Below are 19,160 nucleotides of genomic sequence, written 5' to 3'. Positions count from 1 at the left end.
TAATAAGAGAGCAATTTCACACCATGAAGACAATGTGTCCTTGAAAAATGATTGAGTGTAACCATTATGTTGAATTAATCAAAGTGGGAGTTCTGTGTAGAATTGAAAAGTAATTGCTTTGTTTGTTGCTTCCCCCTGCCCATGACAGAAATAATAATATAATGATATAAAAACCAATAACTGGCAGGTTTTAGAAAGAGTGAAACCAGACAAGTTAGCAAAGCTGCAAACCTTGTTGATTTAAATACTGGTGGTGAAAAATTATACCTATCCCAAACTAGCTGGGTTCGTGCCTCTTTCCTGCTGGATTTGATGTAGTCTTGCAGGACCACTCTTCTCTCTTAAAGATCCTGACCTTGTTCTCTGTGCTGACACTTGTATGACAGCCTATTATCGGGTCCAGTGGCGTTGTTAGACCTGTGATTTAATGAAAGTAGTTTCATTGTCTGTGTTTAGTTACCCTCTCAGCCATCTGAACCGTCAAATAATTCATAACCTGCTTGCTTCATTAATGGATAGCTGCTTTACTAATAACCATTGGCTGGGTAAGCCTTATAATCAGGAAGATTGTGATCACCAGTTACCAGGCGTTTCTTTTTAAATGATGCTCTCATTAATTTGCCCACTTGAATGATAAAGCTTATTTTTTTTTTAAATTGCTAGCAGATGAGTCTTCTCAATAAAAAGTAAAAGACGACTAAGAAGGGTGTTTAAAAATGGAAAACAATATTTACAGCGATTGGGGAGTAGGTTAGTAAGTTTGCCTTCAGGGTAATTTGGCAGTCTTGCAAAAACGTTATTTTGAACGCATTAGGCATTTTGCGATATACCCCACCCAGTTTTCTTTTCGATTTTTCTCCATTATTCATTTTTTCTGGTGTGTAAATGGATGATAAAATACAAGGAAAATGAAGTGAAATACTCTGCTTCACAGCAACTTGTGGTAACGTAATGGCTGTATGAATGGCTTGTGCCCCAGGAATGGAATATGATGATAAATGGTAACCTGTGCTCCAAAAATGCCTGTTCTTGACCTGAGGAGTACTACCAACCAGTGCATACTAATAGTCGGGATGCATTGCTTCACAGTTATGCTGTTTTCTAGACTTGCAGGGCTTCTCACTGTGAAGTGCAGCAGCTTCAACACATGCTACTGTATAAAATTACTTAGTAACTTACTGCCTCCATTACCCTGGTTTATACCTTGCATGAAAGCTTTTGTTGTTCTGTGGGTTGGTCTGCTTATGGTTTGGTTACAATACTCTGGCCATTCATCTGCTTAATGCAGTAAAGGTGCATTATGTCCTAATCTTTTGTTCCATGACTGGAAAACATTGTTTGATAAGGTAGCGTGCGCTACTGTTGCAAAACCCTCTGAAGGTTTCTTGAGTTTGAAGTAACTCCAGCCCCTGACCCCGGGGGCCATCTATAGAAAGGGAATTATAACTCCTTCAGGAATGTTTACAGAAATCTGTCAGTTTTATTTTTTCCAGAATGCCTAAAAGCAAAGGTGACGAAAGCAGGTGGGTTGTTAAGGTAACTAAGGATTTTACACTTTATTTGGTTTTGTACCAGGCACTGTGCATCTGAAGAATGTAATGCTGCTTTTGAAATACTATGGGGTCTGGTATCCCTAGGAATGTTGGCAGTAGCCATGCAATTTACTCTAGCTTCTCTAGATGAGTTCCCCCCACTTACCTAGAATATGTAGGGAGTGGCACAGAATAAGCCAGTAGCAACCCATTTATTCAATAAAAAAAGTTGCCGATATGCGGTACTGAGCACATTTAATCGGAACATTCCTATCAAGTACACAATATAAAACCCAGGTGACCTTCACAACTTCTGTCCAGGTTCGCTCTGTTAATGATTTTCAGAGGTTACTTGTTATAGTAATCCGCACCGTTGGATTAGATGGGTAAAAAAGCTCACATTCCAGACCTCCTCAAATAGTTAGTCTCTTTTTCTTTTGTCATGGATGGATGATCATTTTCAAAATTCCAGACCCCCTCCCTCAAGCAGCAAGTACAGGTCTGCAAGAAGAGGGAGAGAGGGGAGAGGGAGAGGGAAAGAAAAAAAGTCTTGAAACCTGAGTCTTGGAAAAGGGCGGGCTCATTGAGCCATTTTATTTGAGGTGGAGTTTTCTTGTCAGTAAGAGTTGAAGTGACTTCTGGAGTTGAAGCAGCGGAGTCCTTTTTAAAGCTAAAGGTTAGGAAACTGCAAATTACTTTATTGAGGAGAAGTGGTTTTGAAAGAACAAAGAAGGAGGGATAAAGGGAGAGCGGAAGTACTGGTTGGACGTGTGTGTGTGTGCGTGTGCGTGTGTCTGATAGAACAGTGCGACACACCTGAGAGTCAGGACTTGATTTGAAGAAGCTGCAGAGAAGAGTTTATTCTTTAACAGGACATGCACAGGTAGGGAAGTTCAAAGGGCTCTGAATAATAAAGCTCTGGGTTTCCGTGTAAATGCATTGAGAGCGGAGTTTTTTCGTTATTTAGTTTTGTTTTGCAATGGCTTTGGGTTTCACCTTTTTATAGTGTGTTTAAAATACGTACAGTAGGTAACTCTACTGAATAGTCACTCTGTGGGAAAGGTGGGCTGACCATTGGTTCTCATGCGTGTTTTTTTTTTTTTTTTGGTTTAATTTCAAAATGTCAGTATTTTATAAGACCTAAAGTGATCTTGTGCTACCCTAACAGATTCCGTTAAGAGCTGCTGTGGAGTTTTAGAGTTCAGATTGCTCATAACAATCCTCCGATTCATAATACATGCATTCATTCCTGGTCCTTCATTTGTAGGGTCAGTTTAAAACATGCCTACAGACTGCATAATGACAACACAGCGATTCCTCGTGCATTTTTATTGAGCGCATGTTCTGCGCTCTTTATAGATTTACAGATTTATTTGAGATTTTATGGAAGTTGTCTGCTGCTTCTGTCTTCATCTGGCAGCTTCACTTTTAGTACTTTTCTTATGAAAGTCTTGGCTAAGCCCATTTGGGTGGGCAAAAACAATCTATTAGGAAATCATTTGCTTCAGCATTTCAATACAATATTGCCAGTGCCATTTTTATTGGGACTGCATTGTTTGGATTTCATGGTTTATTTATTTCCCCTATCCTAGGCCCTTTTAATGACTGCATAAAACCATACACTCTGTATTACCATTGCGTCTGTGATATAAAATTGCTAAAAAGGAAAAAAAAAGGCAGTAATAATTGTTTTGACTTTTATTTACTGGATCTGGAGTTTTCATTATTTATTCCATTTTGGAGAATATGTTTATTGCTAATTTATAAACACAAATACATATTTTAGCATGCATGACAAATGTGATTAACAATAATGAGTGAATTGAAATTTCCTATAATTGGTCTTTTCTTTCTTTTCTTTCTTTCTTTCTTTCTTTCTTTCTTTCTTTCTTTCTTTCTTATTTTTTCTCTTAACTTGTTGAAACCCGTATTTTAACCACAGGTAACTGTACCTGCATCAGTAAACCCATGCATGCTCAAACCTGTTCGGAAGGTATACTATTTCTATAAAAGCAGAAGAATGATCTATATTGTCCCCTGAGCAAAAAAGACTAAAAACAGTACTGGAAGTGGAAGTAGGCCATTGAAGCAGGGTTTGGAAATATTAGCGCTATGGAACTGAGATGTGTTTTATATTTTCAACAAAAAAAATTATTTTCAATAGAAAAATTGTTTCAGAAAGCAACTCGTTTATAGCACTCCACAGCAATACAAAAAATAAATCAATAGTCACACCTGATTAAACCAAGTGCTGTGAGGAGCCTAACTAGCAAAAGGCTAAATAAAAAAACACTTCACATTCATTACTGGAAAACAAAATCCTTAACACTGCGATGAAACCAATTTGAAAATGCAGTGCGATTTCATTTTCAATTTACAAAAACAATAAGGATGACAGAATCTGTGTTATCTGCCACTGAAAACTGGATGAAACAGGATCGATCACATAATGTGCACTGGTTAGTTAGAGGAAAAAGTGATGCACATTCTAAGATGAGAATATATGCTGTATAAATGGAGGGGGGTGTGTGTGTGTGTGTGTGTGTGTGTGTGTGTGTGTGTGTGTGTGTGTGTGTGTGTGTGTTTATATGAAAGTATTTTCTTTTAATGTTGTTTTATCTATCCTCCCCCACCCAAAAAAAGATGTACTCAAAGTTGTAAAATACAGTTACTTGACTAAAACAGTACTTTAGGGTGCATTATTTTTGTCGACCCAGCTATATTATTTATTTCTTAGCAGACGCCCTTATCCAGGGTGACATAGAATTGTTACAAGATATCACATTATTTTCACATACAATTACCCATTTATACAGTTGGGTTTTTACTGGAGCAATCTAGGTAAAGTACCTTGCTCAAGGGTACAGCAGCAGTGTCCCCCACCTGGGACTGAACCCACGACCCTCCAGTCAAGAGTCCAGAGCCCTAACCACTACTCCACACTTTTGTTTGTTCAAAAAAGTTTGATTAACACTACTGGCTTCTGTCCTCTTTATCCCCAAGTAGTGTTGTATTACAATAAACCCATACAGCAGATTAAAAACCTTGTAACATTTAAAACAATCCCATTTATCAAAAGCAGTCAGATCACAAGGAATTGAGCTGTATTCGCTTAATGAATTACTTTTAAAATGTTCTTCCATCGGCATTTAAAATTGAAACAAAACCTTTATTTTTTTTTAATCCAATCTTGGCGAGACAATTTCTGGAGTTTGTGTTCGGTGATCTCCAGCTGTGCTGGAGGACTTGAAAGGCATAGTCCGGGGTTTGATGAGGGAGCCTTCATTATCTCAGCCCAGCTTATGAAATAATGTGTAGGGTTTATTTATTTTTAATTAGAAAAATGTTCTCAGTTGATTTAACGCATTTGTAACAAGGTAATATCTATTTGTTTACAACAGCAATGCACTAATTAAAAAAAAAAAAAAAACTTATGTTGAAATCATTTGTAAAAAGGCTAGCTCTGTAAATGTTTTATGGGTTCCTTCCACACATCTCTCCCTAACTGGGTGGGTTTTAAAATAAAGGTTAAAACATGTAAAGTGTTTTCTTTGCAGTGGGTTCATACCTTGAAGGGCATGGACCACCCTAAAGAGCTCTTGTACTTGATGTGTATGGCAGTTGTTTGTGAGACATTATTCCTGGGTTGCAGGATCAATTACTTCTTTGTTTTCTGAACTACAGTAGTGCGCACATGTATTAGAACACCCCATTGCTTCTGTGGTTTTGATTTGTTGTGCATATGAAATAAAACCACTGCAAGTAAAAAGAAATGTGGAAAATTGTCAAAATAGGCAAATTAGCAATTGTTGTATTTAATTGATGACTAGGCTGCACATGCAATTCATTTAAAATAGTAAGAGAAAAGGAACACATAGCCACAAATGGTAAAATGCATGAGACTTTTTAGAAGTTGTTTAAGATGCCTGATAATGAAGCACAAATTGGTCTTTTCACACAAGTGCATGTTGTTTCTATATCACTGATTTACTGACTGAAAATTGAAAATCTCACACCCAGAAGTTTACATGCAAGAAGGTATATAAAGGATGGATATCTTGAGGTGTTCTAATAAATTTGCACACTACTGTAGAACTAGATGAAGGATCGCATCTAGTGTAGGGGAAGGTCAAAGCCATGACTTCTCGGTTCAAAATGATCAGCGCTTGGTTATAGATTACTATTCTTATTCATGCATCTTTTGGAGCACAGTAATGCACAATTTCAGATGAGAAGGCATGCTTTAAAGTTAATTCAGTGGGATAAAAGAAAAATGATCCTTCATTTTGATTTTGAAACTATTAAAATGATCATTACAGAGGCAATCTCTCAGCATTACAGATTGATTGCCTGTTTTATTTACTCATAAGACCTTAAACAGTTTTGTATCTTATAGAAAGTGTTTTCTGGCTAACCGCCCACTTGTATAGGCTTCAGTCTTGTTTTTGGCACATAAATAACTACAATTTTGACAGAAATATTTTCTCTTTCTCATTTGCAATCAGAATCTCTGCAGATCTCGGCTGGAACAATTCTGTGTACAGTATATTATAAAATATTAGAAAACACAGAATGTTGCTCAGCTTAGAAAACAAAAAAGCAATTGTTTATACAACCCTCCTTTCGGTTTTGGAGGTATAGCCGTTTTTAACTGGTGGTAAAGTGGGGCAAAATGCAGCATAACACCCAACCAATAAATCATACAAGGATAAGGTACTGCCAGCAACATATCTGAGAGAAATGTGTTTGTGAACTGTTTTTCATACCTTGTCAGCACTAAAATATGTATGTGGAATGATGCTAAAGGTTTCCTGACTGCTGTTGCGCGAGCATTATCATTCCTCATGTACCAGAGTGAGATGGGGAATGCAATTCTAATTAGCCACCTGCACAAGCCTGGAAAGAGTGATTCTGTATAATAACATGAATATGAGGTTTGCTGGGCTGAGGATGGATTATTGCAACAGTTCCTCATAGGACTAGTAATTAAGACGTGGGATTACTGCAGTTCTACATTTTAAGGTGATGTCATACTTTTGTTTAGAATTACAGGTGAACCAGTCATTTTGGATTTTACTTAATAGTACAGTGGAACCTGCCATAGTTGATGTAATTGGTTACAAGGGTCCAAGGGAAAATATTGTATCTAGGAGGAAGTCGTTGTACTAGGTTGTAGTTGCTTTGTTAATGTTGGGACATTATAATGTATCTAAAATACCAAAGTACAGTACTACACGTACAGTATATTTATACAATATATTTATGAAAACCGGTTCTTACCGTGCTTTTTCAGACCATGCCAAAGTAATCCGACAGTGTGTTTTTTTTTTCTCAAACCGAAAGTGCATGTCAACCTGAGACAGAAATTGAGTTTGGATTTGACTGTTTTAGACCAGTAATAAAATGTGCATTGATCAGTTTCCCTTTGTTGGTAGCAGCATGTATAAACAGCATATGCCAGGGGTCGCATCTTACTCGATCAAAGATAGAGCAGTTAGTGAAAGACTGGAGGAAAAGCCTTGACAATACGGCCCTGTCTCTTGTGTGTGGAATTTCTAGCAAGAAAAAGCATTTATTTGATTTACATTTATATTTATGAAATCATTATTGGAACCTTGCCATAATTTATTATCAAAAGCTTTCAACAAGGCTATTAAAAAAAAAAAAACAAAAAAAAAAAAAACATATATAGTTCTTTCTAGTGCCATACTACCAGTTCATTTAAATTATAATCCAGCTGTGCAGCAAACATCTGATTGCATAGCTCTAAATGGATCAAATATGGAGCCAAGTTTTAATGAGTGCTGGCACAGGAACAAGGATCCATCCACTTTTATCATGGTTTTTAATGCAGGAGCCTTATTTCATAGGAATGGTTTCAGGCTACCATTAGCTGTACTTGACCTTGGTGTAAAATGAGAGAAAGCCAAGAAAACCTAACTGCACTTAAGCAGCCGTGTCCCCCCCCCCCCCCCCCCCCAATTTATTTCTAAAGGCTGAGAAGTGTAACCCATTGAGATAATGTCTAGTTTACTGGAGTCGACCTGGTGGCGATTTCAGATATTAAAAATCTCAGAAACTACTGCACAACTAAACATGTTACTGTTGCATGCAGAGCAGCCAATTCTTCAGGGATGGAAAATTCAATGTAATTAATCAAACTGAAGTAAAAAAAAACAACTGGGAACATAGGGATCGTATCAGGTTATTGTCGGGAAGTTAATATTCAGCAAATTAACTCCACTTTTGAGAAATGCAGGCAGAGGTGAATTCCTGCTATAAAAACTGTTGCCGGGGCAAAACATTTAAGAGAGTCCAACAGGGAAAGAATTAGTGCTGCAATGTGGAGGTACACTACATTACAAAGCAGATTCCAAACGATCTTCAGTAATTGCTCATGGCACCCCCAGCTCCAGTTGCACATTTTAGGTAATGTTTAAGAAGCTAGTCAACCTCTCTGACATGGCCAGATATGATAAATCATTTTGAGTCACGTCAACCAATTAGTGTAATCTGAGATATTGATTTTCACATGGGCGCAAAGTTACAAAGAATATCAATTTTACACCACTGATACTGGTCATGCAGATTTTCAAATAACTTCCTGAAAATAAAGGTTAATATTCTAAAATCTAGATCCAGACTTCTATATCCTTCAGGTTTGGTATAAGAATTGTGGAATCAAACTACGGTGAAAAAAAAGAAAACTGATGGAGACTAGATGTAATAATGGAAAAACTAAAATGGCAAATTTGTTCAGTTTTTTCTAAAGGCATTGTTTATTTAGCACTTTCTACTGTGCATGTGTGCTGAATTGTAGTGCCGGCCAGTTTAGAATGAAGCAATGTGTTTATACAGAGATTCTATAGGGCACTGCGATTTACATCTGCAATCTCTGAAACTGGAATTGTATTTGGCATCTTTTGAGGGGAAGAAAAACTGTGAAATAATGATAATAATAATGGGATCTGGCCACAAGTAAGCAGTACTGTACTGTATGTGCTAAGTAAAATTCAATGCAAAAAGCAATAATACTTTACAGTTAAGGTGTCTGCCTGTCTTGGAGTACCACAGACCCGAGAAGGTATTCCGCTACAATGCCCTTCCAGTCTTTGTCTGTGTCTAAAGCTGTTGGAAGTCAGCCGCATAATACTGTAAAAAGTGATGTCTTAAAAACCATGCTGAGAGCAGCCATAACTCCTTCAGGAATCGTCTCCCACATAGAAGTGACAATTCACCAGGCATACTGGCTCAAGGTGCAGTTATTTCAAAGTTTGGGCTAGGATAATAAAGAAGCTAACAGTAATAATAATAATAATAATAATATTGAAGAATTCCTTTCTGATGGATCCTTGTTCGAAATGAGATCTCGGTTTAAGGCTAGGAAATAACTACATTACATGCCAGGCATTTGCGTTGTCTTTGTTAAAGTATGCATGCATTACATTGTGGTTGTGGGGATGAATTACAACTAAATGTACCTCATATTGTATGTGTTTGCTGAGGTTGTCATTTATTCTTTGTAAAGTTGCAGATCGTGAAGGATAAAAAGACCTTGCTACTCAGAGTAAAACCAGGAAGGGCTCAAATTGCTAAGCAATGAGAGTCTTATTTCCATCCCTGCAATCCCCAGGCCAGATTTGAACCTGGGATCAAAAGCATTTGAGGTTGGATTAGAATTCTTAGGTGCACTAATACTTGAATGGACTTTCAGCAGTTGGTTAATCTTTAATCCTTGTGGTTGAGCCACATGCAGTGTATCTCCTTCTGCGGTTATAGATCAGTGATTCTTAACTGCTTTGGGTTTGATCTTACAATGCCCACATAATGTGAAACTAACCTTGTATTGCTTTTCTTTGGTTATATAACTCTTTGATTTATTCCCATACCTGTGTCCCTATAGCTAAAAGTGCTATACAGAATGTTATAGAAAACTGCGCTAATTCTGTTAACTGTAAAACATTATTGTAGAGCACGACGTATTAACCAGCCAGGTGCTGCTGTAGTGTCTGGACTGAGATCCTCTGGTTCTCCGCACACCCTATCCACTAGATGACATCCTGTGGGCACCCTTTAAACTGAGCTCTTTTAATTGATGGCGCCTGGGTTCAATTCCAGTCTCTCAACCTGAAGTGAAATCGTTTAACTGTTCTACTGAGTGGGATTGCCAATGACACTGGCGCACACAGTTTGCATCCCCAACTAGAGGAAAAGAGCTGTGAAGGTCCTTCTATATCTGTCATGGCAGGGTTACTGCTTAATAGAAAACTGTGGCTGCATCTATCTTAAGACCTCCAAGAACCATTATGCACAGTTTGCAGGGAGGACAGGGGGGCGGGGGTTGTTAGTTTATCAAAAAATAAAAGCAATGTCAATTAATTATGACACAGAGACCTTGTTATTGCACCAAGCTGTCTCTCTGTTAGTGAATAAATGAGTAAAAAGCAGGGAACGCAGGCAGACTGCTACGTGATGGTAAATGACACGTTCTAATTGCCTGCTCTCAGCGCGTCACGTCGCTATAAACCAGATGTGACTTGCTGGAGCGAAGAGAGAGCAGGACTTGGCGGTCCCCTATTAGGTGCAATTGAGAAAGCAGAGAGAGCCGAAGAGTAAACCCAGTCACGGCACGTTTTTTCCGGCAATTTACCACCAGCTTTCTGGAATCGACTTCTTTAATTGTTTGAGAAAGCGAGAGAAATGAAATGAGACAGAAGGTTATTGGAGCAGCCACAATGGGAGCCGGTGGCATCTCATTGTTTTCATTCAAAGGCGTGTCACGCTTGTTCCCAGGCAATTCAGAGAAGCCTTTAATACCCTTAATGCCAAGCCTTACCTTTTATGTGCACTTTGTTCCTAATATTTTATTTCTTAAGTACAATGCCTTCCTCTTGGTTTGGTCCCACTGCTGCTGTCCGTGACTTTAATTCAGCCTCTTGCGAGTTTAAATTAACAAGCAGGTTAGTCCTATCCACTCCTGACAGTTCTCGTCTGAATACTGCGCCACAGCAGACTTCCTTAATGTGGCAACCTGAGATTCCTACATCTCAAGCCATTGACATCTTTGTTATTTAGACCTGATTTTGATGGTCTGTACAGATTTAAGGTTCAACCTTTTAAGATGTACAATACCGAAAGAAACTTTTTTGGATAAACTGTGTGTTTTTATCAATAGATTTATGTAGTGTATCCCTCCTAATGCAGGTTTCTTTTATTACCCATATAGTATCTATCTTATGATTGAATAATATGTCAGCTGCAGAAGCTCAAGGCATTAACTAAATACTGAGGTTCTATAAAACGCACGTTGCAGAGACAGATTCAGTTCCTGGTTGGTTGATTTCCGTTTCCACCAGTTAATGGCAGGAGCCTTTAGCCATTTTGCACCTAAGGTGATTGAGGGGAGGATGTCATTTATTTTATTGTAATCCAGTGGCATGCAATAGGTGCAGGAACACCTTGAGGTTCTTGCCTTGAAAAGTGATGAATAAAAGTAAATGTGTTTTATATTGTATTCCATTGTATCTGATTATAATATATATTATTTTGAAATGATTATGCATTTGCTGATTTTGATCTTTTTGTTTTATGGATTATGTTTTTAATAAAGATTAATAATCTGAGTAAAGCAACATTCGATTGATTTAATTCTTTTTTTTCTTTTTTTTCTTTCCAGATGATAGAATGCTGCAGTTAGCTGGAGTGGGATTGAACCCCACCTGAACTCTTCCTGTCCTTTTTGAACCCCACTTTCCCACAATGTCCTGCCCTTGCCGTGGGAAGCTGAAGCTCTTGGTTGCCACGGTGACGTTTGTCATCCTTATCACTTGGCTTTACCTGTTTGTGGGTAATTTAGAGAGTGAGTATGATTCAGAAACTAGCAGGCTAAAAACCATGGATAATAAAAATCCACACAACAGAGCTTACAATACATACACAGTAGAGATATGGAAACTGCTGTCAGCAATAGACAATGTTTTATTATTTACTCTATAAGTAAAACCTTATGATGATCTGCTTTCCTGCAAGAAGTCATTCCAGTCAGTCTACACACAGACTAAAAAACATAACCAACACCTTTGAGAACTTGTATGTGTATCTATTATTAAATCCAGAACAGCTGGAGGCAGATCGGTCTAGTCGCTTGTTAGAGCTCTGACATTAGAACCAGGAAACCCTGTTTAAACCCCATACCAGAGTGTTAAATCACTTCAGCAGTTAGAGTTGCAATGCTAGTGGCCCAGTGTCCTTGCTGCCATCAGCTGAGATAAATAGCTTGTTACAGGAATATTTGACAACTTGTCGTTTTTAAAGCTTTCTTGGTCTTGAGGCTGTGCAGAAGTAAATTGTAACTCTAGGCTGCAGAGAAGGCACAATCACAGGTCAGCGAGTCACGTTTAGAATCTGGTTCATTGATCTTTTGTCTCTGTGGAAAAGGCCTGTGAAACGGAGGGTGTGAGGATTGCAAAGGCTTGACTTCACCCAGCAGGGATTGCTCTTTCTCATTCGACAGGCCGTAATGCACAGATCTGATAATCGTACAGGAAACCGCTATCCTGATATCTGACGTTGCTAACCAGCAATCTGAAAAGGAGAATGCATTTAATAATCAATTGAAAAATGCATTGCTTTCCTGTCGTGTTTTTTTCTTTCATGTGCTCCTTCACTTAATGTAGATTTCAGTAGAGGAATGAAAGAGCAGTGAATGTCGCTTCTTCCGCGCTGTGTTCGTGTTGCACTCCGGGTGCTGTGTTGTTTTCATGTTGTAACAGCTGCTTTTGTGTCTGAAAAAAAACGAAGCGAAACAAAAGCACTGTTATGTTGTCAAAAAACAGAAACACTTTAGTTTTGAGAGAACAATCAAGGACAAAAGGAGCAAAAGGAGCAAACATGATGTTACATTTTGGCGGCACCCAGCTGCCTATAGAGTTTTTGTTCACGAGTTTATAGCCAGTCTGATGTTTGCTATTTGTGGGCTGAGTGTACAAACCACTATCCAGCTTGTTAATTAATGTGCAAAAGCACATACGCCTAGATAGAATACTCTCTGCAACACCATAAATTACATCCTGATACTGTTTTTTTTGTGTTCTGTATTTAGAGATTAATTGATTTTGTCCTTGAATAGAATATATTGCCTACCTCCAGGTTTGACATTTATCTCATTTACTGGAGGATATTCACAAGCGTTTTAATTGGGTGATTAAAGGTTTGACCTTTTACATGTGGGAATGAATGTGTAGTATCCACTACAATCCAGAAGCAGACTTCCTGTTGGTGGTTACTTTGGTTTAATACCTGTCTGTCTTTTAGAAAGAGGTTTGTGCATCACCATAGCACAGGGCACATGTCCCCCACAGCTGACTCACAATGCAGCACTCATCACAAGAGGTGTACTTCAAAATGGAAAATATTACACATTAGAATTTCATGACCCTCATCTACAATACAAAAAATTAATTATTTTAAAAAAATCAGGTAGCAAGTACAGGCTTATGTGTTATAAAATAAATGCTGTGTTATTGCCAAACAGGCAAATCTACAACAATAGATCAACAATAAACTGAATTACAACACTGTATATTCGAAACAGCACAAGGTGATGAGATGAGTATTCTATATTTGCAGAGCCTGATGCAAGCCAAGGATCTTTTATAAAGTTTTACTGCTTACAGTTTGTGATTGTGACATAATAATAGCATGAGTTTTAAAAGTAAGGTGAGGCTTGCTTGCTTGCTTGCCTCAATGTATGGAACCCTGTTTGTGCAAGTCTGGTACAATCCAAGTTTGAAATCTTTTATATGCTTCAAACTCCACTGTAATTATTTATTGAAAGGTGATGCTGTCTGGAATATGACTGAGCGAATTCGTAAGTCGTCTTTTTCTTTCTGGCTCACCTAATTTTAGAATAGCCGTAAAGGGCTTGACTCCCAAGCCATAGGGTTGCAGTGTGCATCTTAGTCATGGACACCCAATAAAGACCATGATAAAAAGAGGTTTTGGAATGTCAGAGTTGTTTTACAGAGCTTGAATCGGATGAAACAATATCAAAGTGAGAAGCTCTCTGCCTTGCAGTGACGTTGTGTTTGTGGTGGTCTTGCAGACAGCCGGTCCCTGTTGCTGTCCCCGTGTTTGGGTGAGCAGTCAGAGCGCTACCTGGAACACAACATCCTCGATGCACGCGTCCGGGAAGTGGAGGAGGAGAATCGCCAGCTGCGCCTTCAGATCAGCCAATCCCAGGGCAGCAATCAGGACGGGAACTATGGCAACCAGCAGTGGGCAGCGTCTGCAGACACGGGCGCAGATGACGGGGAAAACACTGCAGAGGAACGGGGCAACCACACGGACTGCGTAAAACAGCCCATGGTGGAAAAGTGTGAGGTAAGCAGTGTGAGATGAACTGACCTTTCAACTTGCGTGGACAGCTGTCTGTCCAGTGCCAAGCCACAACAAAAGGTAGTGTGATTGCCTGTCGTTACATAAAAAAAGGCAATTTTTTTTAAAAGCTATCTGCATCTACAGCATCAGATTTTTGTATGGATTTATGATACATTCTGCGGAGCAGATTTCCTTGAATTCTAATGGACTACTACTTCAAAATCAATAAGATACAAACCGACTCAACCTTTTAATAATTCATTTCCAAGTAAATATCTCTGTGTTGCAACGAAGGACTGACAGTTTTGTGCAATAATCACTTGGACCCCCCCATTATAAAAAACAGTACTTTTTAATACTACTGTAATGTAATCCAATACAGGCAGAAAGTATATACAACCTAGTGTTTCTTTTGCGTAGGAATTTATACTTGGCTTGTGTGTTAAAGTAACTGTACTCATGATAACTACTCCATATAGTGCAAGGATAAACTACATAATCTGTGCTCATACAGCTCTTTTAGGATCTTACTCCATCTAGTGGATATACTAGAGAAGTACATAACAAATACGCTTGACAGTTATGTACAGTTAGACACTTGACCAGAATGCATTTCTCCTCTAACAGATTCAATTGATTGTTCCAACGGTTGCCAGGGCTGGATATGAGTTTGAGTGTTTTTTTTGCCAATCTAATCCACTACTCACCCACCCAGGATTGTAACTCCTGGCTCTTGTTGTCGCTGTGTTTTCAGCTCCTCCATGTTGCGTGCGTGTGTGCTGGCCACAATGCCAGCCGTGACGTGGTCACCCTTGTGAAGTCCATCCTGTTCCACAGGTAAGAGTTAGTCCTGGCTCTCAGCGCGTGTGGTTCTGCCTGCTTAGACATACAATCGATATGCACAGCAGCCACTAAACAAAGTCACCTTGGCTGACATGCCCTTGTTGTTCCCAGTATTCTTTATTTGGTAACTGGGAGATGGAGATTACTCAAGGAAAAGTGACTCATTTGCAGGTCAGCTTGACATTTCATTTCAGAAATAGGCTGCAGTCACCGAGAGACAGGCATCACATTCTCTGTGAATGTCAGCAAGGCAGACTTTTTTTTAGAGCTGTGAATGATGAAGGTTGCCTCCATGTTTTCTAAATCATTGTTTCTAATTTTTACCTTTATTTTCTGCTTTGGAAGATTTCCTTAAGCAGTTTAAAAGTATTTAAATAAAACTAATAAAAAAAGCATACAATACCGTTTTGTTTTGAATTAAACAAAACTGAACTGTCTAATGTATTTTTCTGTAACCGCGCACACTGACCATGAATCATTTTGTTTTTTGAGCAGGAAGAATCCCCTGCATTTCCATTTCATCACAGATGCAGTAGCTCATGAGATCCTAAGCTCTCTCTTTCAGTCCTGGATGGTACCTTCTGTGCAAGTCAGCTTCTACGATGCCGATGAACTCAAGGTAACGATTGGTCTTGAATCTACGTGAGCCTCTCGCTTGCCCCTGCGTGGAATAGGACATGCCTCCTCTTGTTCCCCACATCACCTTTCCCAATATGAGTACTCATCAAAAACAAAGTTTGAAATGACTTTATCTACACTAGTAGCACAGTTTAACAGCTGTCTTACAGGCATGAAGTATTAACCAAGTCTTAGGTTGATAACTGAGGGCAATGTGAACTGGAATGACAATAGCTACCTTAATAATAAAGAATAAAGGTTATCTTAGATTTATTACATTAAAAATGCATTGAGTATCCCAGAGCTTGTGTAAAATGTAGCTGTCAGGCCATTGTGCAGTAAAAGTGAAGGGCAACAGTTTTGAGACACAAAGATTGTTGCGTTGGGCTGCTGTTAGTATTAAGTGCATTAGAGCAGGGGCTCGCTTGGATAAAAAAAAGAGAAATAGTTGCATGATGAAGCAAACTATGTAATCCTTGCAACTGCAGAACTGTCATTCCATCTGCTGTTCCAGCTCAAGGCTCTCCTCATTTCTCTCCATACCCTGTGTAAACTGTTTACATTAACTACAGCAACACGCTCCAAAAGAGCCGTGTGTATGAAAGATTTTTGAGTTAAACATGTCTGACTTGTCTGAAATAATTTGGTTCTTGGGGAATTTTAGTTCTCATGGTAGAGGAGTTAGTCAAGTAGATAAATGCGTTGGCTAGTGCTGCGTTCTGTGTATTTTTATATCAGTTAGGAAGGGGTAGTCTGGAGGTGGCCAAAGTCGTACCTTCCACTCCTGATCTTTTGTTCCAACCCTGTTTTAAATTATTTAATTGAACCAATTAAACCTCCATCCAGACCCTGAAGTAATGGCCCTCCAGGACCGTGATTTGACACCCCTTGATGTCAGCAGACAATGTCATCCTAGACATAACCTAATGGAATTCATTATGTGTGTGCGGTTTTAAAAAATAGATTAATTTTAAATATTAAAGAAAGTCGCCTTCAAGCATGAGTTGACCCCCTTCTCTGCAACCTCTGCTTTTCAGTAGCATTGAATTCCTAAGCAGTTTTTGCTGATAACCTGGAAAGTGCTTGTTGTTGTAATGAGAGGGTGGTCCATTCCAGATTGAGCAGCACTTTTCTGTAAACTTGCACATGTCCCATCTGCTATATGTAGAAAGACCCTTCATGGGTTAGGATGGCATCAGATAACCACTCATAAAAAGTACAGTGGAGCTTCTTAAGTACTCTGAAGTTTATAATTAAAGAAACGGTAAGTTAATAAAGAGTGAACAAGTGCATGGCTTAAAGGAAAGTCAAGCATATAACTTAAGATTAATGTGGACTTTTTCATTGGTTTAAAGTAGAAGTTATCACAGAAAGTAGAACTTATCACTGAAACCAGGGACTAAATATGATCTTATCTTACACACTAGGCTAAGGGATAAAGAGCACAGGTTGTTTTCCCAGTACATTTGAATATGCTTTATTCTCTTCTAGTCTGAAGTTGCTTGGATTCCCAATAAGCATTACTCAGGGATATATGGACTGATGAAACTGACCTTGACCAAAGCGCTACCCTCTGACCTCACAAAGGTCATCGTCCTGGATACAGACATCACCTTTGCCACTGACATTGCAGAGCTGTGGACCATCTTCAGAAAATTCACAGGTATATAAAAAAAAAAAGCTTTTTTTTTTCTTTCACCCTTTTTTTTATTTCTCCTTCACAAATGTGCTCATAGTTATGGTCACAGTACAAAGCAATCCAAAGGGAACCTGCACAAAGTTGCTGTCATTTGCAATTTAAGTTAAATTTGAATAGAAAATTGCACACACGTATATACAGCTATGGCCAGAAGTTTGGCCAGAATATATATATATATATTAATTTACCATTCAGTATGTTAACATAACATTATTCAGCAGGTTTTATTTGACTTTTATAAAGCAAAATGTGTTAATTCTACTATGCAAAACTTTTGGCCGTAGTTGTAGCTGACAGTTCACTTGGTGAGCTTCTCTTTTCCTAACTGCTTGTTTCTTCATTGCGTTAGACAAACAGGCCATTGGTCTGGTAGAAAACCAAAGTGACTGGTACCTGGGAAACCTCTGGAAGAATCACAAGCCCTGGCCGGCCCTAGGGAGAGGGTTTAATACAGGTAAGCATTCCTCACAGCACCATGCATTCCCCAAAAGTCCAAAAATATTGCTACTATGTGAAATGTATAACGCAGATACATGTGTTTTAACATTTTAATAAGTGTTGAAGATGGAGACAAGCTGTAGGTGCTAATAGGCCTGCTCCTCCTCTTTCTCCTCATTGGTTCAGGTGTGATCCTGCTGTTGCTGGAGAGGCTGCGCCGGATTGGCTGGGAGCAGATGTGGAGACTGACTGCGGAGCGGGAGCTGATGAGCATGCTCTCCACCTCGCTGGCTGACCAGGTCAGTGACACCCTGAAAACACCAGAGGGCGCTAATTCACAGGGCTTTCACTCTCTGATTCATATACACTTATATGCTATCATCAACACCCCCAAGGGATACAGTTCAAAATGATGATTATTACATCTGGGCAAAAATTGTTGGGAGACCATGAGAACAAATGTTTTTATAAAATAGTAATACCAGTATATATACTCTGTACAGTAGATACATTATATATATATATATATATATAGTTAAACTTGCTATTTCAAACAGCTTGTGTGGCTGAGTATTTCTGCTGTTAGTAACGTAGTGTACGTGTTGCTTGCAGGATATTTTCAATGCTGTTATCAAGCAGAACCCTGTCCTGGTTCACCAGCTGCCCTGTTTCTGGAATGTGCAGCTGTCTGACCACACACGCTCGGAGCAGTGCTACACAGAGGTGTCAGACCTCAAGGTAAGGCTCTCTTCACCCAGTGCTCCAGCAAACCACATTGCATCACAAAGCATCGCTGTGGCTGAATGGTATTGATATACGATAATTATTGTTCGCTATGCCCTAGTGTTATGAAATGATAGGGGTGTAGATTTTTAATTTTTATTATTATAATGATTTATTTTAAAGTTTGTTAAAGGATTTAATCTTGGCCCTTGGGTGATTTTAATGGCCCATATTTTTGTTTTAACCAGTATCCCTCCAAAACTTTAAACCCCCTTAATCGTAGCTATTGCATACAAGACACACCTGAGCTTGTTACCTATACACTCCAGCTAATCTAGCTTGTAGTAAAACCTGGAATGGGGGAAACTGCTATGCAATAGGAGCCTTGTTCCCATGCCTGGTCTATTGTAAAGATGACCTGCTATTGTTGTTATTGCTGTGTAAGATGTTATCCGTCCTTTCAGGTGATCCACTGGAACTCTCCTAAGAAGCTGCGCGTGAAGAACAAGCATGTGGAGTTCTTCAGGAACCTGTATCTGACCTTCCTGGAGTACGACGGGAATCTGCTCCGGAGAGAACTCTTTGGCTGCCCCAGCCAGCCCAGCACGGAGAGCATTAAGGTGAGTCAAAACGCATCTGTGCTGTAGCCAGTCAAAAAATAAAAAGCACATTGTATGCTCACAGTTTTATCCCTCTGTGACTCCAGAGATTCCAGCCTTGTCTGAATCAGCCAGTGCCTGTTCAGAATGAATTCATTAGCTAAATCAGTTTAGACATTTTAACATGAGCAACTGCTAAACCCATAGGAAGCTCAGGGATTAAGCTTTTCCGTTGTGACCCTGGACTGCCCCCTTGTGTGCTCTGCTTTACCTTTCTGGGCATCATTATTCCCAATTGCCCATTAATAATGAAATAATACATGAATAGGA

At 39.0% G+C, this 19,160-nt stretch overlaps 1 protein-coding gene across 15 annotated transcripts in view; it reads left to right on the top strand.

Moving 5' to 3' along the window:
- Positions 1 to 19,160, top strand: part of LOC117431992 (xylosyl- and glucuronyltransferase LARGE2s) — a 107,593-nt gene that overhangs the window by 84,851 nt on the left and 3,582 nt on the right. For 13 of the 15 annotated variants that reach the window (XM_059002465.1, XM_059002461.1, XM_034053358.3 and 10 more), the window contains 9 exons: positions 11,209 to 11,391; positions 13,636 to 13,913; positions 14,665 to 14,747; positions 15,249 to 15,372; positions 16,863 to 17,034; positions 17,420 to 17,524; positions 17,695 to 17,807; positions 18,121 to 18,246; positions 18,696 to 18,851. In XM_059002465.1, the coding sequence (XP_058858448.1) occupies positions 11,292 to 11,391; positions 13,636 to 13,913; positions 14,665 to 14,747; positions 15,249 to 15,372; positions 16,863 to 17,034; positions 17,420 to 17,524; positions 17,695 to 17,807; positions 18,121 to 18,246; positions 18,696 to 18,851 (1,257 nt within the window). In that variant the 5' untranslated portion in view covers positions 11,209 to 11,291. The other 2 variants (XM_059002464.1, XM_059002469.1) reach the window with 2 other exon arrangements.

Source organism: Acipenser ruthenus, chromosome 27 (genome assembly GCF_902713425.1).
Source record: "Acipenser ruthenus chromosome 27, fAciRut3.2 maternal haplotype, whole genome shotgun sequence".
Classification (NCBI taxonomy): domain Eukaryota; kingdom Metazoa; phylum Chordata; class Actinopteri; order Acipenseriformes; family Acipenseridae; genus Acipenser; species Acipenser ruthenus.
This window is presented reverse-complemented; position numbering and strand designations above follow the sequence as displayed.